Source organism: Amborella trichopoda, chromosome 1 (assembly GCF_054954075.1).
Source record: "Amborella trichopoda isolate Santa Cruz 75 chromosome 1, AtrichopodaSantaCruz75HAP2 v2.0, whole genome shotgun sequence".
Taxonomy (NCBI): Eukaryota; Viridiplantae; Streptophyta; class Magnoliopsida; order Amborellales; family Amborellaceae; genus Amborella; species Amborella trichopoda.
In genome coordinates, this window is record NC_142336.1 from 2675223 (window position 1) to 2698429 (window position 23207).

A 23207-nucleotide genomic window follows, 5' to 3' on the forward strand; every position below is an offset into this window, starting at 1 on the left:
ATTTTCCCATGAATTTTCTGATATGGAAAAGTATCCCCTCTCTCTTAAATCTTTCTCTAAAACCCTTTCTCTCTCATCAAATTTTCCCATGAATTTTCTGATATGGAAAAGTATCCTCTCTCTTAAATCTCTCTCTAAAACCCTTTCTCTCTCATCAAATTTTCCCCATGAATTTTCTGATATGGAAAAGTATCCCCTATCTCTCTCTCTCTAAAACCCTCTCTCTCATCAAATTTTCCCCATGAATTTTCTGATATGGAAAAGTATCCTCTCTCTGTAAAACTCTGTTCTATCTCACTTTTTTCCCCATTTAAATTTCTGAAATCTAGCTCACTCACTCCTTTGACTCTCTCTCTCTTTCTCTAAAGTCTAAAACCCTTTCTAGTCTCTCCCGACCCTTTTTACTCCATTAATTTTCTGAAATCTATACCCTCCTCTCTCTCTCTCTCTCTATCTCAAATGATCATCTCCTCGGTTTTTCTGCGATAACTCATCGATCAATCAAAAAATAATCACGCTGATTAATCGCTGTTTCCTCTTCCACTGGGCTATCTTTTCGCTGTAATTTGAGTGTCTATCTTTGCGGAAGGGATTAATCGCGAACAGAATCGCCGATTGAGGTAGCTTTTCCTATTAATCCGTGTTTATTTTGAATTTTCCTTATTTTTCGGAGAATTCGAAGTTTTGAACTGCTGCAACGGTTAGCTTTCTTTTTGGAAATCATCTGATAATTTCCTTTTTGGAATGATGAACTTATTACTCTCCATTTTCTGCCTCTCGGTTACTGGTTTTTGGTAATAAGGTTTTGGGTTAAAATACGAGGTGGGTTTTCTTGAAAGTCGGGAAGGTTTTGGAAGCTTTTTCAGCTACTGGTTCGCGTGAAGGATTATGGAGGTATTTTATTTATTTGTATTTTCACATTTTTATGATGTTTAATATAGTATTTAATCTTTTACCAGCTGGATTTAATTATTTTCTTGGTATTTTCTGAGAAAAAATATTGAATATAGTTGTCAATTGCAGTGGAAGCTAATAGCTGAGTTCTGATGTTTTATGTTATTTTTGCTTTTGTTATTTTTTTTTCTTGGAAATTTATAGTATATTTTGTATTTGGAGATCTCCAGGTTTTTTTGGATTTTTAACCTATGAAAGGCTGGATGATTATTGGGTTATTTAGTTTCTTTGTTTTTAAGTTTAGTTTTGAACTATTTTTCAGTTAATGTGATTCACTGAAATTTTATGCAAGGGATATCTGAATCCAGAATGATCTTTCTTTATAGGAAAAGGCAAAAACAAGAAACATTAGCTGGTTGTTAATGAAAGTAGATTAAAGGCTAATATATCAGAAATATTGTTTAGTTTTACTGTAAAGTCATGGAACTAATTGCTTTTTTTTTTTAAAAAAAAAACATTTCATTTGTTTTGGGTTTTCTTGTCTCTTTACTTTTAGCCTTCTGGGGCGTTTTATAGTTTAGTTATAAACAGTTATCTGAATTTGCCATTAATTTATATGTGGGTCTTTTACATTTAAGAAAACGGGTGTTTTTTTTCGTGGTTTGCAATCGCTATAAGAATTAAAAACTAAATAGTCTGTGATCTTTTCTACTAATTCTAAATGTATAGTTGATTTCTTTAGGGGTCCCTTTGGTTCTTTACTTCTAGGGATTTTTTTTGGTTTGTTTCTCAAAATAAACATACCCATAATTTTTATTTGGAGATCTGAGGATATAGAAAATGAAGTACCTTCAATTTTTTTTCAATAACACTAGATGGATTTTTATTTTGGTCTAGAATGTTTTTGGTTAAATTTCGTGTTTATGCCATTAATTTTCTATTTGGTTCTTTTAGATTTTATAATTGCAGGGGTGTGTTCTGGTTGGTTTTCAACAGATGAAAGAAAATTATGATAATTATGGCATATGACAGTGTGTTTCTCAAATTATAGAACTAGTAATGAGTTTTTAAAGAAACAAAAAGAAACAAATCATAAACTAAAATAAAATGCAAGTTTTCTGGTTGATTTTTCAAAAAAATAGTGTACTTTTGGTAACTGCATAACTATGGTTAAAGTTTTATAAATTTCTTTAATTGAAAATAGGCTCTTAGAAATTTGGGCTTCACATCTTTGTGTTTACGGTTTAGAGAGAGAGAAGAAGGGGAAGGAAGAGAAGAAAATAGGCGCTCGGCTCATAGCCATTAGGGTTTATAGAGAGAGAAGGAAGTAGGAAAAGTTCATCGGCTTTGGTTTATAGAGAGAGAAGAAGGAAGAAAGAAAAGTTCTTCGGCTTCACAAACCCTAATACCCTAATGGAAGAAGCCCTAAGTGATTTTTAGAGAGAGAAAAGGAAGATGGGATGCTGATTTGGGATAGTTTGAAGAGGAAATTTCTCATTTGAGTTGTTGTTTGAGAGAAAGCCCTAATTATACTGATTTGAGAAGAGACCCTAACTGATTTTTTGATTTGTGAAGAGGCCCTGATTTTTAGAGAGAGAAAAAGAAGAGGGTTTTTCATTTTGTTGGGGAAACAAGAAGCAGAGCTGAAGGATTAGGTTTTGGGGATTGCTTGCTCCTGTAAGTTTACAGTGTACACTATATTGTTTAACTTTGTTATCACATAATCAAAAACAAAATATTGATTACTTGGTCCTGTGCTCACACTCTTTGCTTCTCATTCATCATTAAAAGACTATGTTTTGAGCTCTAATTTGTGCCATAAACATTATTTTCATAAAAACAATTATCACAAATAATAACAGAAATCTGCATGTATATGATTTTCTTTACACAATGATTTACTTTATGAAATGATTTGCTATAAACAGTATTATTTCATTTACACATTGATTTTCGATAATAACAACTTTGTTTAAGTTTTAGAAAAAGGGAAAAAAATTCATACTTTCAATCTGCAACTGTGGCTTTGAAGAACACAGTGGGGATAAAAATTTATATTTTAGGATTTGTTTTTTTGAAATAATATTTTTTTTCAAAAGCACAAAAGTAGCAATGGCTGCAATACACAAAACAGGGAAAAAAAAAATTATAGGTTAAAAAAGATATGATTTTTTGGTCTGATTTAAATTGTATTATGAAAAAATTGCGTTTTAAACGTTTTTATGAAAAGTCCGCGTTTTTTTCACGACCTTTTCAAAAGGTCACCATTTAAAACTGTTTCCATAAAAACGCCGATTTTTTTGAAAAAAGCGCCGATTAAACTGCGATTTGCTAACTATGGTATCTACTGGCCAAGGATTACATAGTTGTTACCCAAGTGCGTTAGAGTTGCTTGATTTTTTGAAAAATTAATTTGATTGTGCCGTTGGCTAATGCTGTAAGTGTAGTTGTATGTATTCCGCTGCATTTGTGGCGTGTTTCGTTTTCTTATAGGCGTATGTCCATCATTGGTCTGACATCTGATTCTTTCTTTATTTAGTCCTAGAAAAATGCTCTGAAACTCTTTAAAGTCCTATATACATGTCAAAAAAGTTTATATATTATTTTTTGTTATTTACATATAATTATTTGTTTATTTTCTCTCTCTCTCCCTCCCTGTTGGTGATATATTCTATTTGTCCTAACAAAGAACAAGGTTTCTGAAAATTTGTTTCATCTTTTACCTAATCTAAGTTTCCTTTAGCTACCTAGGGATCTGTGTAGTTTATCTCTTCCAGATCATAGTTCAGTTGCCTGAAAGCTCTTCTTCTTTGATTATGGTTGTTGTATTGAAGGGCTGAAGTGTAATACTCTACATGAACTCCACAAGAAAGGGTCTAGAAAGCTTCCATAGAAGAAGAAATGAGGAAGCTTTTCTCCTTTAGGTCATCCTCTTTAGCAAATGGTGGTTCCGACAATATTAATTCTCAGACACCCACTGAAGAGAAGGTGTATTGGGAGTCCCCTTCTCGAGTTGGCGATAAAAATGAAGTGGTCAGAGCTCAGGACTTTGAAAGCCCCAAAGCCTCTTTGTTTGAATCAGGAAGGCAATTCGTAGAAAATGGAGACTCAGCTACTTCAAGTCACAGGAGGAGCCTTTCTTCTTCTTCCATCATGTTTAATGGCTTGAGAGAAAGGTGCTTGAGCCCTTATAATGACCATATTGGCAAATACTCAGGTGGAAAAGTAGATGTCTCAGTTCAGGGGGATGAATACTCCATCCAGTAAGTACTTTTATTGTTCACCTTGAACTTACGAGAAGAGGCTGAGAAACCTTTTTACTTTTACTTGTTAGTTTCTGCAATATTGTTGCGCTTATCCATGTCAACTAGAGCTTATGAGGAAAAGGGGAAAAATGCCAGTTATTTTTACTAGTAGTTTCTACTATTAGATTTTATACCACCTTGGTGCTTAGTACTTTTGTCCCTTTCATCTATGCCTGTGTGCAAGTGCTTGATTTGTTGATTTATGATTTTACATGAAACGATTTTTTTTAGAAGGGTTTAGATGTTTAGCCAACAAGCAAACTCATTCTTTGCAGCTTTTTGGGTTTTGCCAAATGTGCTTCTGTTGGTCTGGCCAGGTCTCTACTGGTCTGCTGAAATTGGCGTTTGGTTTTGATGTAGCTGCTACTTTTTTAACTTCAACTTTGCAAGCCTGCAAATCTCTCTCTCTCTCTCTCTCTCACACACACACACACACACACACACACACTCACTGATCGGTGGACTGTTATGGCTAATTGAAAATGGCCTTTTGTTATTTCACCTTTTTGTGCATTCCTGGCTTCCATTCAACTTTCTTCAGCCTGGATGGTCCATCTTATTTGTACAAAATAATGACTGATAATTTGTTCAATACTTATTTTGATTATCCACTTTTGGCAGTTCAGTAACACCCGAAGGGAAGTCTCATAAGAGAAGAAGCGGAGGGAGTCAGAAAAGTCATGCAACAGAGAAGCTAGAGTCTTCTTGCTCATCCAGAAGCCATCCTGATTCATCAGGAACTTCACCTTACCTCTCTCCTGTCCCTCTTAGATGCAGATCTGCACGCTTAACACAGGCCACTGATAAAGTCCTGGACCTCTACATTGATGGAGAATATCAGGACAGGAAGTTGAAGCCCATGAATGACTTTCCAGTTCCTAAATCAAGTAGGCCACCACGGTCACAGTCTTCAGCACCGATTTCACCTGTGAGTAAGGAGCTTCCTAAATCTCTTTCATTTAGGGAACCAAGGGGATCACCATTAAACTTTTCAAGCCTGGATTTTAAAGCAGATGATGTTTTGCATTTGAGAAGGTCAGGTGCTGTTAGGCCTTCCTCAAAGAATAGTTTTGCCAAAAATGTTGCTGAGAGACTCTATAAGGTATTACCTGGAAAATCTAGCTCAAAATCCCGGGAATATGACCGAGAAACCAGTTCTACGGTGGAGGATATATTTGAGGACTACTCAGAGTCTCTACGTGCTTCAGGTTTCGATGCCAAAGCACCACAAAATGGCACCTCTGAGTATATTTATTCTGGAAATATTCACACTTTTTGCTCAGAGGAAGTCGCAAGTTCTCATGAAGATGACGAAGATAGGATTTTGAAATGGCTTTCAAGGCATGATAATCTTTATGACCCAGATGATGTTTTGCTTAGAAAAGGCAAGGAGGCAGAGGAGAGGGTGAGGTTGTTATCAAAAGAGTCTGAGCATTTGTCATATAAGAATAATGACCTTACTGTAGTGGCTTTGCTTAAGACCATTAGGCAGATCACTGAAGATAGGAGAAACCTGGCCATTGAAGTTGCAGCACAAATACATGGTCGGCTGGCAGAGAGGGCCTCTGCAAATCAGGCACTTAAGCAGGCCAAGGTAGAGTTGGATTCGAGAACGAGGAGACTAGAGAAAGAGAAGAATGAGTTGCAAATGGGTTTAGAGAGAGAGCTAGATAGAAGGTCGACTGATTGGTCCTCTAAGTTAGAGAAGTACAAAACTGAAGAAAAGAGGCTTAGAGAGAGATTAAGTGATCTAGCAGAGCAAAATGTATCTCTACAGAGAGAAGTTCTCTCGCAGAGCAGCAGAGAGTCGGAGAGCAAAAAGCGAATCATAAATTCAGAAATACAATTGAATGAGTTTGTTACGAGATTGGAGGAGGCAAATGTGGAGATTACGCATCTCCAACAAGCTCTGACGGAGGCACAAGCATGTTTAAAACAAGCCGAAGAAGATCGGGACTTCATCAAAAGAAGTTTTGCAAAGAAAGAAAGAGAAGTTAAGGACTTGCAGAAAGCAGTTATCAGGTTGCAGAGGCTTTCCAATGAGCAAGAGAAGTCAATCAGTGGGTTGAGGCAGGGACTGAGTGATGAGTTGGGAAAGGACTCATTAGAGAGAGAAAGTAATGTGAAAAATTTGCTCCATGAGCTGGCCAGATTAACTGGGATGGAGCAAAGCCTAAGAAGGCAGCTAGAGTCCTGTAGAATTGAGGTGGAATCTCTTAGGCAAGAGAACATTGCTCTCTTGGAGAGGCTCCAAGACCAACAGAATGGTGGGTGGTACTCTCTCTTCAAGCTAGACAGGGAATTGCATTCTAGAGTTGATGCTTTGCAAAATCAGGGGCTTTTGATGTTGAAAGAGACTATTGGTATTTGTAGCAAATTGCTCGAATTCACCAGAAGCAAGCACTGTCATTTCTCTAGGATTGCTGGCTCAGAGGATGGCCGTCAATTAGATGATGGTGGGGATGATGGGGTAAATGACTACCAATTCCTTGAGTTTGATATAAAAGTACAGAGTTTTAAAAGAGAGACTGAAAATTTTGGCAGGAGCTTACAGATGGTTTCTGGCATTTTGCAAGATGTACCTGGATTGTTGTCTTTTGATTCTCAGAGCTCAGAGAATGGTGATCCGGAGAAGCTAAATCATCATAATTTTGTAGTAAGCTAACTCTAAATGATCCTATTTACTTTTTCTTCTTTTTTTCCTTTTGTGAATAACAATTGATAGATTATGTTTTAAGGCAAAGCATGCTATAGTCCTATTGCAATATGATATACTTATAGTCCATTGGGTTCATCGCTTTCTGATGAAAGTGGGCCCTAAGTGGATCCAATGGCTGGATCCACTCTTTCAGTCACGGTTCTGTGTCACTGGATGGTGATGATCCCAATGACTGCAATTTTTCATAGTCTACTAGTTTATAGTATACTCTTTAATACCTGGTATACCTGCAGTGATATTAATATGGTCATGTTTCTATGCATTTGGCCTTCAAAACCATATTTTCTTCGACTTTACCATTTTGGACCAATTATGAAGCCAATATTAATGGCCAGTTACAATGGTGATATACAGCAAATCAATAAGTGATAAATTTTGTCGAAAAACCATTACATAGTGTGTGTGTGTGTGAGAGAGAGAGTTTACTCATTCTATAGTCTCAAATTATTATTTTTTTGAATGTTTAGTTTCAAAATAATTATTTTCTGATATTCTTGATATTGGGTTGATGTTGTTGGTTGGTTCATCTAGGCCGCAAATCAATCAGTGATAAATTTTGTCGAAAAACCATTACATAGTGTGTGTGTGTGTGAGAGAGAGAGTTTACTCATTCTATAGTCTCAAATTATTATTTTTTTGAATGTTTAGTTTCAAAATAATTATTTTCTGATATTCTTGATATTGGGTTGATGTTGTTGGTTGGTTCATCTAGGCCGAAGTGGATGTCGAACTGAAGGCTGAAACTCTTCTTAATAGAGCTTTAAGAGAGAAGCTTTGTTCTAAAGAGATAGAACTGGAGCAGCTTCAAGAGGAGCTCTCAACATCTGTGAGGCTTCAGGAGATTCTCAAATGTGAAGTTCAGAGGGCACAAGATGCAGTATCATGTTTGACCCACAAGTTGAAAGAGCTTGAACTTCAGGTGTGGAGTCTATTTCCATATTTAGGGCAAGGTTTAAAAAAATGGTTCGGTATCTTGAATCGGTCTCACCCATACCCGTGGCGGATCGGTGGATTGGTTCGGAGAATCGGCCGAATCGGCAATTTTTGTCTGATTTTTTTTTAAAACAATCGCTATAATTATCTAAAAATAGTGTTCTTTTAGTTTTTAAAAGAAATTAGGAGTGGTGCATTGTGTACTTTCATTACTTTGTAAAAACAGGTGAATGCTAAGACATTGTTTTCATGTCTGGATGTCTGTATAATTGTTAATTGTAATATAATATTATAATATTGCATCAAAAAAATTTAAAAATATTTAAAACACTTCCATATTATAAGATAAAAAATAATAATCTCCAATATGAAGTGAAATTAGTATCACACCAAAGTATCAAGAATTTATTAATTCGCTTGACTCATCTAAAATTATCCCAATTTAACTAATTATAATATTATATATTGATATTGAAATTGTTTGTTTATAACTTCATATTTTATAATTATATTACTATACGAATAAGAACAAATAAAAAATGTCTTATAATATCATCTAATTTAAATAATTTTATTTACAATTATAAGAAAAAATAATGCAATATATAATTTATAGTGCAAATAAATTGGTAAATGAAATACAAGATATGATTGTCAATGTATAATTATTAATTATAATATTATAATGAACATGATTAAAAAATTATTAGAAGACGTTTTCATATCATATTTTTGTAAATTATAAAAAAGATCAATAAATATAATTAATCTATATTTTTTTTTTGTAGACCATTTCATTTGATGGACGTCTTTCTATAAGAGAGAGGGAGTCGAATTTTAAATCTATTAAAATAAATTTGAAGCTGGGTTTCCCATTTCTACTTCCTGAGTTTACATTTGTTTGGTAACTGATGAATAATGAAGAGATCACAAAAATGTCGAATCAAGACTACTACTACTCATGAGAAACCAACGCAACAAACACTACACTAAGTAGTTGTTAATAAAAAATTCAAAGAGGAGACAACACCAATAAGGTGCCTTTACATGAGAGATTGATGTAAAATGTTTTTAGGATTATCTCAAAATCTATTTTTATATCTAATTATAAAATTTTAAATTTTAAAAATAGTTAAAATCAAGTAGATCTATAAACATATGAAAATCTTGAAAATGGATGGTGTAGATAATATGTTGTAAAATGTATTATTTTTGAGACTTAAAATCTTTTTATTTTTCATGATCGTACATATCGATGTCGAGATGATCAAGCAAAGGGTTTTTTAACATCAAAATTACTTTTTCCGATGGATTTTTGAGGTGCATCCGTAATTCTACATTATTCCTCATATGCATTATTCCTTATATGAAAGAGACAGTAGGCTCAAATCAAAGACTCGTGGGAGAAAAAGAGCTTATAAAAGCAAACGTCAATGGGTGTTTGGTGTGCGCGCATTTAAGAGAGTGCATGTGAGTGGGCCCCAAGAATTGGATGATGCGTGGGGACTACTTTTTCAAATTATTTTTTTTTTAGGAAATTTCACAACCGAATTTTTTTTTAAAATTGATTACGACATAAACGGTTTATGACATAATAGCAGCAATTTGTGATGTCATCATGCTGGTTCCACATGTCAACACGGCTGGATCCCCTTTTCTAAGCGGATCTGGGACGGTTTGGGTGATGCGCGATTCCGAATCGGGCTACCCAATTTGTAAACACTGATTTAGGGGTTATTAAGAATTTATTTATGATCTTTCAAATTTCCTTTTATGATTATTCCATGAGGGATTATGACTGCACTTTAAAGGATACCATTCTGATTTCGCTGAGGGATTAAACTTCATGTTTGTGGTCTACTGGTCTACCACAGTAGCTTGGGGTCATTCAGAAATTATTTTCTAGGTTCCGTTTAAATATTTCACTGTAATTAATTCCATAGGCATTGTCATTCCACATTCAGTTTATCTTCGTAGGGATCTTCAGGTTCTTGTCAATTTCTTGGATAATTATCATATTTCTGTTGTGAAAGTTACCCCGCCTCTCTCTCCCAATGTTGGTAATGGTTTGGTGTGTAAAAATTGAGCAGATAGGGAGAAAGGATGAAGCAGCAGACAAGCTCAGTTTTGAGCTTCAAGATTGCATGAAAGGCTTGAGCATTGTGAATGGGATACTAGCAAAGGTTACAGAAGAGAAAGATTTGATGTTGAAGGACTTTGAGCAGTACAAAGAGAAGAACTTTCTGCTAAATTCTGAAGTGGGTTCGCTAAAAAAGAAGATCGAAGCTCTGGAGGAGGATGTCTATTATAAGGATGGTCAGATAACTATCTTAAAAGACGACATTCGCAAACTACGACATGAAATTCTCTACCTTCCTGATGGTGTGGAAGATTCCATTCTCGAAAATTGGCACAAGAGTCCTGAACTTCTTTAAATCAACTTTGTTTCATATTTTCTTTCTGGCTTTTTTTTTGCTTTTTATATTTTTCTTGCTTTCTTCACATTTGCTGCTTTCTTTGAGTCTTCTCTGTTTCTGTTTTTGTGTCCCAGGGGTGGGTGTACATAATATCTTGATTCTTTTTAGAATAAACTCCTTTTTTTTTTTTTTTTGTATTTTCCAAGTGGCGTTTCAGTTTGGGAGGTCTCTCCCTCTCTCTCTTTGCAAGATAAATTTAGTAGAGAGTTTGGTGTTTCTTGTCAATGAAAATTTGACATTTTACAGCAATTTGTGTCCATTATTAGAGTTTCCTTCAATAACATGGTCTCTTCAAAGATTTTTTATTTATTTGAGTTTGCTTTGATTTTCATTAGTAAAAATTAAGGTGTATGCCAAGGTGACATGAATAGTATTAGAACTTTGAAAGTAAACATTGGTCGGGGAGTGGCTTGCTTAACATCTTGCTGGGAAATGCCCTTTTTGTCATTGGAAAAGTTACAAATCAATCATCTCGATATTGTGACAATCATAGATTTGAAAAAAAAAAATGCAGACGGATTTCAAATCCTAAAAATAATGCCTTGTAATATGTTATGTGAACCATTCATGTCATGTGCCCGTCATAAAAGTTTTTTGCAACAAAATTGCAATTTTTCGATTTATAATGGGGCTTTACCAAATAATGGTGACCGCACAAGATATGTTATGACACTTTTCCTTCTAATAATGTCTTCTCTCTCATGTGATAATTTCTCTCAGCTCAATGGTTTTCTCCTAATATTGGATTCTCTCTATATCTATATACCAATTTAGGTAATTATGTTGCATTTATTTTTAAAATTTCTTTTGGGTTAGATAAAATTTCATAAGAAAACCAATCATGTCATGAACAAATAGAGCTTTCTACACATTATTTCACAATTTCCATTCCATATTTCGGTTTTTCCATCACTTGGTAATTTACATTCCATCATCTCAATTTTCCTCCCCTTGACCTGATGTAAAATGGTAGTTTTCACTGTTCTATGAAAATGGGTTGGCTGCCCTAATTGGCTATTTATTGGGTCGATCTGGGTCAGCAAATTGGTAAGGAATCCGAAAAATAATAATCAATGGGCATTGGACGATTCCAAGCTGTTCAAGAGCCTGATCCCACAACCACCACCTTAATTGAACCGGGCCGACACATGGTTTTCTAAAACACTACTAATTTGACATAGGCTGCAACTTAGGTCAGAGGAAATTGCAATAAGACCATTATCTTTGGTAGGTCTTGATCACTCCTAAATGTCAAATATAAAAATGGGTGACTAGAAGTGTGCCTTTGACTATGCTCAAAGTCTGAAAAAATGTATCTTTCGATCTTCTTGTGCAGACTGACAATGCAACCTTACCTCCCCCCTCCCTATTTTACATTTGATCGTTAGTGGTGTTTGGAATCTACTTGCACTAGGGATAAAAGTTCTTATAGGATACAATCTATTAACCAAATGACACCTTACACTTATTTGAACCCTGGAGGTTGAATGTTACAGTGCAGTGCATGACTCTGGTTTTTTCATTTCTAAACCTGCTCGAAATATATTTCCAAAAAAAGAAGTATTCCTTATAAAAATAATTGAAACTAACCATTTTTAATATTTTCAATAAGCCAATATTTTGATATCATATTGTTGTAATGCAAGCTGCTTGAGCCGAAATCCTGAGTTCAATTCTTCGGACTGAAAACCAGGTTTCAGTTATGGGACATATTCCCTTCTTCCTGAAATGATGAAATGAATAGTCAAAAAGAAAAAAGAGGGGGGAAGGGGCGCAGTTAGAATGCTAAAAGGCAAATGATAATATGAACAGACAGGTAATCTTAGCCACCTATTGATCACAATAGACAGATAAGGTTACATGAGCATACTGTTGTTTGCAAAACTATACATCAGTATACAATCCTCATACACATATACATTGGGAAAATCAGATGCTTGCAACAAAAAAGAAAAAAGGAGAGAGAGAATAAAAAGAAGGGAAAATAAAAGAAAATGAAAATGCATTCAGATTGTCTATAATAACATAGGAAGTATTGGGTGGCTTACATGTGCTCATTGGGTCGTCTTTACTGGTCTATGAGGCTTTGGAGCTGCATGCAAGTGCAAAGCCACAGTTACTACACATATCTTAATCAAGAAGAGAGAGAGAGAGAGAGAGAGAGAGAGAGAGAGAGAGAGAGAGAGAGAGAGAGAGAGAGAGAGAGAGAGAGAGAGGCCAATGAGGTGGGTGTTTGGTTTAGACAAGGAGTTATGATATCGCTCATTCTCTCTTTTTTTGGTAGTGAGAAAACTTATAATTATACAGAGGCATACCATCATCTCCCATTGCCATGGAGAAACACAGAAAATATGATCAGACCAAAAAAAAGAAAATGACATATGAATAGAAATGGCAAAAGGCAATCATATCATCATTTGTTTACATGCAGCAAAAAAAAGAAGAAGGAAGAAGAAGAAGAAAAAAGACCAAGAAGAACTCATTCCAGTAAAATTGGCAAAAGGTACCACAAGATCAAGCCAAAAATGCTAACGATGAAAAATTTCAAAGAGAAACCCAATAAAAGAAGATCTAAAACAAACAGAAGGAAATATGGAAATCAAGAAAGCAAATAAGAAAGCCAAGAAGGCTCACCATTTGGGTTCCCCTGCTCATAGAAGTTTCGAAAGAGGGTCACAGACTCTGATGACATAATTCCTCCAGTGCATTTGAACCCCCTGCATTGTGTCTCATCAGCACTGTCAATATAAATTCAAGTGGACCCTTAAGCTAATTGTGAATGGCTTTAAATCCTAGTAATATCAAAATTTTGCTTTAAAGGATGACAAACGAAAGAATACACGGGTTTGCCAATTATACGAAATACTCCAATATACAAATGTGGTCTCTTTCATTCTTCTATTTTTTTTGTCTTATTTAATCATATTGGCCTTTCTCAGAAATACACAGAACAATCTTTTTTTTCCAAAAAGACCAAACTGCATCAGCATCATATAATAATCCTCTTATAGCAGGTAAATACAGTTCCGCTGGTGATTCCTCGATTATGTTTCATATTTCAATTTTGTATTAATTCATGACTCTTTCATGCCTTCTATTTAGTATTTTCTGAACTATTTATAATGAAATCTCAATTTTCAGTTGTCTCAAAATTTTGTGTGGTGCATGTGTCAGCAATGAGGTGTTCTTCCGTTCTAGTTAGAATACAGGAGTTGCGACATCTCTTACAACAATGTTTTTTCTTAATAAGCCACAATAGCCTTGATATACATTAACCATCATGTTATTCTTGAATTTACTCATAAAAGATACGCAATACTACACTTGAGAACAAACAGAATTGGTGTTAGGTAAGAGGAGGGAGAAATATTCCTTGTCCAATCCAGAAGGATGGAGCATAGCATGCACCAAGTTGAAAAAAGAGCAAATGAAAAATGTTGTAGTGAATCAAACCTGTACACATCTTTGATTTCACTTTGATGTAATGACAAGACTGATCCACACCCTCCAAACTTATCATTGGCACAACCATAATAAACTGCTCTTATGCCTATTCAATGTTTTATAATAAGCAACTCAGTAGGGTGTAAAATTCTACAATCACGACAGTTTCAAAGTATGCTTTACGATAAGAAAGTCAATGACGAATTTCAAAATTCAAAGAACACACCGAGTATGGATAAAGCTGTTGCACACATTATGCACGGTTCACAAGTAACATAAAGATCGCATTTTGAGAACTTCTCTGCAACTTCAGACTGTGAAAGACCAGAAGCTTGCCATTGCTCAAGTAGCTTATCAATGGATTCCATTTCTGCATGTCTTGTAGCCTGCCCTGATGTCATCACACAAATGAAAGGATGTCATGATCATTTCTTTTTCTAGAACTAGTTGTCTACATGATTGATAACCACAAAACTATAATTAAAAGAGAGGCATTTTGTTTATTTGTTAACAATTAAGCATGGTTTACAACAACTAATATAAAGGCTGAACTCCTTGCTCAATACCACTATAATTAAATGATATACAAAAGGTTGAATGTTGCACCATATAATACATGGCTAGTTTTCAAGGATTGTATATCAAGGAGTTGGGGTTTTGCTCAACTTCAGTAAAACAAGTGAGAACTTTCATATCAAGATGATTGTGGATCATACAAAACATTTTCTCTCCATCATTTATGAAATAAAACAATTAAGGATGCTTCAATTTGAAAGAGTATCATCATCACTTATCCCAGCCATTTGTGGTCGGCTTCAATTTGAAAGAGTATTAAATTAATTATATGCCGAACTACATATAAGTGTGAAAACAATGGCCACAGCCTGTAAATGCTGGTGGCATGTATTGAAAATGAAAGCAAGACAATGAATCAAAGGCTCTCTATTCTATTCATAATTGAACGAAAAATGTTCAAGCGCATACGTTTCTCGTCTCATTGGTGCGATTGCTCCCAAAACCAATAACCTTCCCATCCTCAACGATCACACAACTGATAAAGACAATTCAAACAAACTCCATAAATAACTTTCAAAACTCTCTTGAACAACACAAAATCTATTTGGATGGAGGCGTGAAGTGAATTATACAAAGAAAAGTGTTCATAATTTTTCCAAGTTCTTATATTTTCTATTTATAAAAAAAAATATAAAGCCTAAGATCACACTTAATTATGAAGCCATGTGAGCTTATTAAACAAGCAATTTAAAATATGTGATCCTTCTTCATAGCTATGATGCAAAAGGGACCATAGCAACCGACAAATATGAACTAACTTTTATACCTGCAACAACAATATGTTATTTATAAATGATATGCTACTCATCTAATAACAAACATGTGTTCAGCTAGAAACTCTTTTCTTGAATAAAGGTCTTGAACCAGAAACTTATAAGGAGGTCACTCAATAATTCACATATACAAAAAGAGGTGACACATGAATCATCATTCATATTACAACATAAATATGACTAATTGGCACCTATGGCTTTGAGATAGTATGTTTAAATAGTATATTTGTTATCATGATCAGGCAAGATTAATGCCAATAGTCTAAAATACTCTAGTTATTAGTTATGTTTCCAACACGGTATCACAGAGTGCATCATTAAGAGAACTGCCATTTTACTAGGGAGAAACATTTTGAGCAATCAATTAACCTCATGTCCAGAAAGAACATGCACAATTATTTACAAGTCCACAATTCCACATCGGCAAAATGTTTTTCTTTTAGATAGTAAACTCTCTCTCCAAGATCCTTCCAATCAATGCGAGGCATTAAAACATTTTTAAGGGAGGTAGTTTAGTCACACTTGATCTCTTTATGTAAGTTCACATAACGATATTGTTTATATTCGAAAATGCGGGCTGGGGACTCCGCCCCCTCCTTGATTTTGGGTGTAAACAAATCGATGAGTTGATATAGAATGGGTCTTGTCAAATTAAGTTTCGATAGAGAATTGGATCCTAATACCTTATCCCTCTCGGACCGCCAGCAAAGCCAGCTTCCCTCCTATTTCAACCTTGGAACTCAACAAGAAAGCTTCCGAAAAAGGGTTTGGAGAAAAAAGAGGATTTTTAGAAGAAGCGGTTTAGTAAAAGAACTAGAGAGGATAACCACAAATAAGCAACTAAACTAGGGAAATAGAAATACACAGGGGTAAAGAATCTAACTATGAAGTGCAAGAAGAATAAGAAGGTAAAAAACATGGAGATAAAAAGATAAGGCTAGACTAAACATGCATCAAGTAAAATGAGAAAACTAAGACTATAGAAATGAGGTATTGGATATGAAGAAGAAAGGAAAAGAGGTATCTACTAGTGAGACAAAAAGATACAAGAATAAGATGGGAATTAAAATAATAAGATATCATGAGAGAGAATAAACACGAGAGAAAGAGGAATGAAACTAATAGTAATAGATGACATGCAAGGAGAGTAAGAGAATAGATATAAAAGAGAGCTAAAAGGTAAGAGCGTTAGAAAGAAGGCTAGAGAAGTAAAGAATGAAACATTACAAGGGAGAAAAGGGATAGGTAAATATGGATTACTAATAATAGATGGTAAATGACATAAAAGAAAATAAATACAACAAGAAGAGGACAAGAGAGATGAAGCTATTGAGCAAAATATAAGGTGAATAACAACACAAATGTAAAGAGAAGAAAAGAGAGGGAGCAAAAGGGATAAAAGCAAGAAAGAGTAAGGATAACCTAAACTATAAGATGTTAAATGAAGCCAAAGCAAATACAAATGGAGAGAAAGGAGGACTTAAGCTACAAGATGAGAAAAGGAAAAAGTAAGTACAATCAAATAAGGAAAATAAGATAGAGGAGAGAGAGAGTAAGGGATGAGGGAGAAGAAAGAGATTGAGGGGGAGAACTATTCCATAAGATGAGCAAAAGAGGAAAGAGAAATAAATACAACTAACTAAGAGAAGAAAATGAAGAGAAAAAAAAGGGAATGGGCTAGGTTATCAATGAAGAGAGAGAAGAAAGGAAACTCATAAATACAACTTAATGGACAGGAATAAATGCAAAAAGAAAAGAAACTAGGCTATAAACAAGGACAAAAGAAAGAAATAAATACTATTAAAAAGGGAAATCAATACTAAAATAGAGGAGAAGATGAGGGAAAAAACTAGAATACAAGATAAAAGGGTAAAAGAGGAAAATCATGATGATAACCAACAAATGAAAATAAATACCAGAAAACAAATGGAAGAAGAAAGAAAACAACATTTAGGCCGGCGCCGGTGCCTAGAGTCGGCACCGATTTAGATCGATTGGTTGCACAGCCAATCTCGAGTTTTCAGTTTTTAACGGGGCAAATAGAAATAGGAGAAAGAGGGCCCAAAAAGTTTGATTATCCAGACTACCTTCGGTTTGATAGGGTAGCTTGAAGGAGTTAGTAGTTTAGTTTTGGATTGAAGGGTTTAGGTAGAATAGGTTTTGCTCAAATGGGCGCACCTTGGGGCTCTCTCACAGCCATAAGTTTGAGCATAAGATCAAGGGGTTTTGAGCATAGAATAATCTCAAAATCAAAGAAACTTGGGCATAGCATAGTCTCAAAATTATCAGAAAAATTAGACCTTAAGCCCGAGACAAAAGGGGCTATTTATAGACAAAATGGACCCATGACAGCCTGTAGGTCGGTTTTGTGCAATTTTCGGACCATTAGAGTTCTGGCGACGTTTGGAGTGGCATTGGCGCTGTTGGGAGTGGCGCCATGTCATTAATGCATCACTAATGATGGTCAACAAATATTAATTGCTCATTAATGCGGCTAATACGGCCCTGTCAGTGTCTTTGGAGCCATTGGCAATGGCGCCAACGACGTTTCGATTGCCTTCAAATCTCGTTTCAGGGACGTGTCGTGTTTTGGTGACTCTGGTCTGGATTTGATGGACCAATCATAGCTTGAAGCTGTTCCGAGTAGCGCTGGCGATGTCTGGAGTGTCGCCAGATACCAGCTGGCACGCCGTCTTCTTCAATTCTTCGACCAATCAGAATTCGACAACCACGGGTTGTAATGACTTCTGACGTGTCAGTACAAGTTTGCCATGTCGGTGGGTACGGATTGGCGCGTTAGGAAGTCATCTCAATCTTGTCGGCTAGGCTGTTTCTCACTTAGTGGAGGTCTTCAGGCCCGACGCTATTCGGAATGGAGCTGGAAGCATTGACAATGCCGTCAGACTTCTGTTCGTTCTGGAAGCTCATCAGGGGCCTGGAGTTGAGCGTTGTTTGCACTAGTGCTGGCGCCAGACTTTACGCCTTCCAATCTACTTGCTCTGTGATTGAGGTGTACCTTTAGACTTTTGGTAGGGTTTCAGTGGCCGTTGGGGCAACACTAGAGCCTTTCCCTTCTGGGGTGCTTCGAAGTCAGATGGCTCTGGGTCTGCCTTGCCTCTTGATGCCTCTAGTCCCACTGGGGCAATAAGGGTTTGGTGTGGAGGCTAGGTTTACGTAAAAAGGGATCTGGTGAGGTGAATTGTTTAAAATATCCGGGTGGTCTGCTTAGGATCTTTCAACCTATCCATAGTTTCTCTAGTCGAGATTGGGGTGTCTACAGATATGTATGAGGGTATTTTAGCCATAAAAGCAAGACTTAACTATGCAGAACAAATGAAGATCAATATTTCTCTAAAATTTGTGCATACAAACATTGAGCTACTTGTGCTTGTGAATCCTCAAAAAATTAGTATTCAGTTGGTCAAACATAATAAATTAATTCTCCCATTATAACTAATATTTAGAAGTACAAATATTTATTTCTTTAATATGTCGGTAAAGGAGTGACCATTTCTTTGTAAGTATAGGAGGGACAATACATACCCGACTGGGACTTCTAAGTTATCTAATGCAAATTTTGCCTGCAAAATGTAAAGATAAGGAACAATTCCATTAGATTTTAGACATGGCATAAAAGAAGGTAGATGATTTTCATAAATGAATATCAGAGAAGTTTGACATGAATCGAGAAAGGGCATGGTGTAATCGCACCCACCTATAGAAACAAAAAAGAAGAGCTAAAAAATAGGGAACCCCAAATACATATGATAAAAAATATTATGGAAACAAAAAAACTATACAAAAAATTGGGGAGCATCTACTTCGTACAATTTTAGACAACCTCTCTGAAATTGGTTTTATTTCTAGGCCTTTGAATCTTGAAGCACACTAGCCTTGCGAACCATAAGGCACATGGACCCATGGTCGATAGTCCACACCTGAACCATAGTCTAGCCACAGGACATCCCCTAAATATTCCATAGAACCCATTTTAGGAGACTGGTCCCCCTAAGAGGCAGGTCTTAAGTGTAAAAAGGAAGAGAAATCCGAAGTTGCTATTTTCTCGAAATGTTTTTTGAAATTACTTGACTGCACTCTGCAGAAGGCATAATCCGACATGAAATATCACAAAATAAGCAACCGTGGAGAAAATCACTTGAAGTTGAGCTAGAAAGAGCTCAGCCACGTGGACTGCATTGCTGAGGGGCCTTGAGCCCAGCAACACGGAGCATGTTGCTCATCCTATCAACGCACCTCATATGTGTTATGCCTAGAAGCAAGTTTAAGTGAATTACTTGGCGACCCCCAAGGTAAAACCCTAGAAGTAAAATTTAAGTGAATTACCTGGGGAACTCAAGATAACCTCTGGATTTGCAAAACTTAAAGATCGAGGAGAAAAGATTCAATCATTTTCCATCTGATCCGGGCCCCAGTTTAGGGTGCCGGGCCTATAGGCATGGCCTCCCAGGTACTTTCTATGTTTTCCTTATTTCCTTATTTTCCTTGTTATCCTATTTTCCCCCAAAAAATTCGTATTCCTAAGGTCCGCCTCGGACAACAGCTTGTGGGAAAAGGTCTTTCAGAAGTGATTTCTCATAAACTACAATTCGACAGTATTCACTATTTATCCACATTAAATAATTAAAAATGGACACGAATAGGGATGAGTTAGACTTTGAATACTTTGTCCGGTAAACATCAATACATTAACCAAACCTTTGTTTCGCAGCTAAGCATCCTCTATGGTTCTGTAATTCACCAAATATCATGGTTTCGCCCTCGTTCAAGCTTTGGGCATGTAGTTGCTCAAGCTTTTAGCCCCCTCATTTCTCTCTACTAGATAAGCAAGTTGGGGTTTTATTTCTTGTCCATTTTGTCCATCCTTTGTTGTGAACAAGCTTTCTCAGGTCATATAGAAGAAAACAACCATCAAAGTGAACTCCTAAGCAAATGCCACAGTCAATTAGCATTCACCATCAATGATTTTGCTCCTCCTTGCAAAATCTTGGTATTAGCTTTGCATAAGGTGAGTACAATCTTCACAATAAATGCTAAATTAATACCTGATTGCCACATTTCTTGTCTTTTAAAGAAATGCTTATCTTCATCAAATTCCAATGTAATCTCAACAGCTTCATAGGCAGCTTCATTATAATAGATGGCTCCAACAATTGCATGTAAACAGATAAAAGTTAAACACTAAGTTCTACATGGTATTTGAGAAATGTGAATTGTGATCCATCTTATATTTCACTCTCATCACCATCAAAATTTTCACTCTCTATAATGACATTATGATTGTCCCTCTGAAACCCATTAAGATTTCTCATATCAACAATGATATCATAGCTTATTCCTCAGAAATCCAATAATATCTCTCTCAAATCTGGCCATAAAATAAACAACAAAGCAATAAAACATGTATTTGAAACATATAAAAGTACCTGTTCCAAGGCCAGCCCCATGAATGTCATTGAAAATTGAAAATCATCTTCCTTCATCGAACCCATCTACCAATAAAACTTGCAATCTACCAAATCAGGGAAAGAAAAAATAAAAAAAAGGCTTCAAATTGAAACCCAAATAGCATTAATGGGTAAAATAATACTTCAAAAAAGAAAAGAGAGAGAGAGAGAGAGAGAGGGGGGTTTTGCCAAAGCCATGGTTTTGAAGGGGGTTCATAGCACGACTTTTTCCGATGCCTTCATAAACAAGAATAACATAAAGAGAGAGGAAGCAACTCTCTTCACACACAAATCTCTCTCTCTCCTCTGCAATAAACCTCCCCAATCTCTCTATTTCTTGCTCCACTGCAAGAAAATTTCACCTCACGTCCCAATGCCTTTTCTAATTTAGAGAGAGAAAGGAGGAGTAAAACTGGTAGAGAGCGAAGCTTATGCACCAAAAATGGTACAAACAAGAGGTAAAAAAGACTCTTTATACACCGTAACACGGGGTATTTAAAAGTACACAGGGGTCCCTGTCACCCCTCTTTATACTCTCTCTCTCTCTTTCACTCTCTTTCTCTCTCTCCTCAAATATATCCACGAATTGCCCAATTTGGCTTCAAAATTTAAACAAATACCTCTCAAACACTTCCTCCCCAAATCAAGTTTCTGGCCCCTTTATCTCTCTCTCTTTAAACCATAGTTACCAAACAATCGTATCTTTTTCTGCCTATAATTGTTTTTGAAAGATAATTTTTTTCCCCTGTTTTGTCTATTGCAGCCATTGCTACTTTCATGCTTTTGAAAAGAAAATTATTATTTTAAAAAAAATCCTAAAATAGAAATTTTTATCCCCACTGTGTTCTTCAAAGCCACAGTTGCAGATTGAATTTTTTTTTCCTTTTTTTTAAAAAAACTTAAAACAAATAGATGCAGATTTCAGTTGTTATTATGGAAAATCATTTTGTAAATGAAATATTGATTATAGCAAATCATTTTGTAAAGTAAATCATTACACATGCAGATTTCTGTGATTATTTGTGATAATTGTTTTTATAAAAATACTGTTTATGGCACAAATTGGAGCTCAAAACATAGTCTTTTACTGATGAATGAGAAACACAGAGTATGTGATAACAAAGATAAACAATATAGTGTAAAACTGTAAACTGTAAACAGGAGCAAGCAATTTTACCTATAGGATTATTTCCCCAAACCTAATTCTTCAGCTCCGCTTGCTGTTTCCCCAAGAAAATGAAAAACCCTCTTCCTTTTCTCCCTCTAAAAATCAGTTAGGGCCTCCTCACAAATCAGTATAGTTAGGGCTTTCTCTCAAACAACATCGCAAATCAGAGAGAAAAACCTCTTCAAACTATCCCAAATCAGCAACCGATCTTCCTTTTCTCTCTCTAAAAATCAGTTAGTGCCTCTTCCATTAGGGTTTGTGAAGCCGATGATCTGTTCCTTCAGCCCTATTTTCTTCTCTTCCTGCTTCTCTCTCTAAATCGTAAACACTGAGATGTGAAACCCAAATTTCTACGAGCTTCTTTTCGATTAAAGAAATTTATAAACTTTAACTCTAGTTATGGAGTAACCATGGTAACCATACCATAGTTAAATCACTGTAATGAGAAAACAAAAATCTGTATTTCCTCCCCAAATCAAGTTTCTGGCCCCTCTGTCTCTCTCTCTCTAAACACATTACTTTTTAAGGAATGCTGTTATGGGTTTATGGGCATGAGAGGCCTGTAGTTCCATGGTTTGCTGCACTCCCCAACCTCTCCCGCTCTCACCCACGCACGCCCATAGCCTCTCTTGAAGCCCCTGAAGAAGGTCTCTTGCCCTAAGCTCTGTTGCTTATCATGAACAATAGGCAAGTATTTTTTTTTTCTTTTTCATGTTTTACATAGCTCATTTCTATGTAATGCAGAAGTATGGGATTATGAGGTGGGTAATAGAAAAAGATAGGGTTTAGGATTTCATAACGATAGAATGTGAGTGCTGGCATGAGAGAGAGAGAGAGATAGAGAGAGAAATGATTCTAGTTGAGTGTTGTATCAGTTTTAAAAAATTATTCTGTGGTTATTTTTCTGGTTTTTTTCTTTCTCAATATTTCTTTTTGTTATTTAGCCATCAATTTTGTTTTGTTTATATGGCAATACCACCTGTAATGGATTTGTGCATGTGATTTTTGGGATTTTTTTAATTAAAATTTATTATTATAACAATGAATTCTTTTCTTAGACAGACCTTGATTTTGCAATTTGCTCAAGAAAATTTATGGGACACTTTTTAATTTTCATTTTGTGAGATTTGTTTTACCCAAAAGCTCGAGGATATGACAGTAGGTTATACTAGGGATATTCTGTAAGATAGAGAGGAGTTTCTAAATGAAGGAATCTACATGCATTTTGGTTCTTTTTGGTATTTCAGAGTAGACTTAGATTTTAATTTTTTTATTTTTTTTGGGGATTATTTGTAGTTGGTTTTATGGGGCATTTTTATAGTTTATCAGTGTGAATAGATTTGATTTTGGAGGATTTATCCTCGAGCTTTTCCCAAAATGAACTCCTTTAAATATGATTTGCTCTTGAATAGCCCTTTTCTAGCACAAAAAACAATGCAAAATTGATGGTATT

At 35.6% G+C, this 23207-nt stretch overlaps 2 protein-coding genes across 40 annotated transcripts; one reads left to right on the forward strand and one right to left on the reverse strand.

The window, feature by feature from the left end:
- The first annotated feature begins 577 nt into the window (after positions 1–577).
- On the forward strand, positions 578–10577 carry LOC18427044 (uncharacterized). Of its 10 annotated transcripts, none has more exons than XR_016043281.1 (6): positions 578–620; positions 3729–4157; positions 4821–6669; positions 6776–6855; positions 7631–7837; positions 9942–10577. XR_016043281.1 is itself a non-coding variant. In XM_020662851.2 (6 exons), the coding sequence occupies exons 3-6, from the start codon at positions 3796–3798 to the stop codon at positions 10284–10286; spliced, it is 2949 nt and encodes a 982-aa protein (XP_020518510.1). In that variant the 5' UTR covers positions 578–620; positions 803–894; positions 3729–3795; the 3' UTR covers positions 10287–10577. The 10 variants fall into 10 exon arrangements, 8 of the variants coding, with proteins under 8 accessions (XP_020518510.1, XP_088706295.1, XP_011620692.1 ...); XR_016043285.1 differs by having other exon boundaries at positions 4826–6669; XM_020662851.2 differs by adding an exon at positions 803–894 and having other exon boundaries at positions 4821–6855.
- Positions 10578–11189: 612 nt separating this feature from the next.
- EMB2191 (Cytidine/deoxycytidylate deaminase family protein) lies at positions 11190–22605 on the reverse strand. 30 transcript variants are annotated; one of them, XR_016044092.1, is made up of 9 exons: positions 21764–22564; positions 20566–20651; positions 18665–18702; positions 14757–14823; positions 13999–14163; positions 13782–13878; positions 12963–13045; positions 12377–12420; positions 11190–12051 (listed from the first exon to the last, which is right to left on the reverse strand). XR_016044092.1 is itself a non-coding variant. In XM_088850614.1 (9 exons), the coding sequence occupies exons 2-8, from the start codon at positions 20629–20631 to the stop codon at positions 12383–12385; spliced, it is 549 nt and encodes a 182-aa protein (XP_088706740.1). In that variant the 5' UTR covers positions 20632–20651; positions 21764–22564; the 3' UTR covers positions 11190–12051; positions 12377–12382. The 30 variants fall into 30 exon arrangements, 25 of the variants coding, with proteins under 25 accessions (XP_088706740.1, XP_020518512.1, XP_088706873.1 ...); XR_016044129.1 differs by having other exon boundaries at positions 20566–20631; positions 21764–22108; XM_088850614.1 differs by having other exon boundaries at positions 13999–14158.
- Positions 22606–23207: the final 602 nt, after the last annotated feature.

Excerpts from the sequence above, each read along its gene's own strand:
- EMB2191 (XM_020662853.2), bottom strand. The coding sequence starts at position 20,631 with ATGGGTTCGATGAAGGAAGATGATTTTCAATTTTCAATGACATTCATG. Across the intron at positions 14,159-14,756 it reads GCACCAATGAGACGAGAAAC|GCTACAAGACATGCAGAAAT; the intron begins GTATGCGCTTGA and ends ACATCAGGGCAG. Across the intron at positions 12,421-12,962 it reads TGAGCAGGGGAACCCAAATG|CTCCAAAGCCTCATAGACCA; the intron begins GTGAGCCTTCTT and ends ACTTGCATGCAG.
- LOC18427044 (XM_020662851.2), top strand. The coding sequence starts at position 3,796 with ATGAGGAAGCTTTTCTCCTTTAGGTCATCCTCTTTAGCAAATGGTGGT. Across the intron at positions 6,856-7,630 it reads TAAATCATCATAATTTTGTA|GCCGAAGTGGATGTCGAACT; the intron begins GTAAGCTAACTC and ends TGGTTCATCTAG. Across the intron at positions 7,838-9,941 it reads TGAAAGAGCTTGAACTTCAG|ATAGGGAGAAAGGATGAAGC; the intron begins GTGTGGAGTCTA and ends AAAATTGAGCAG.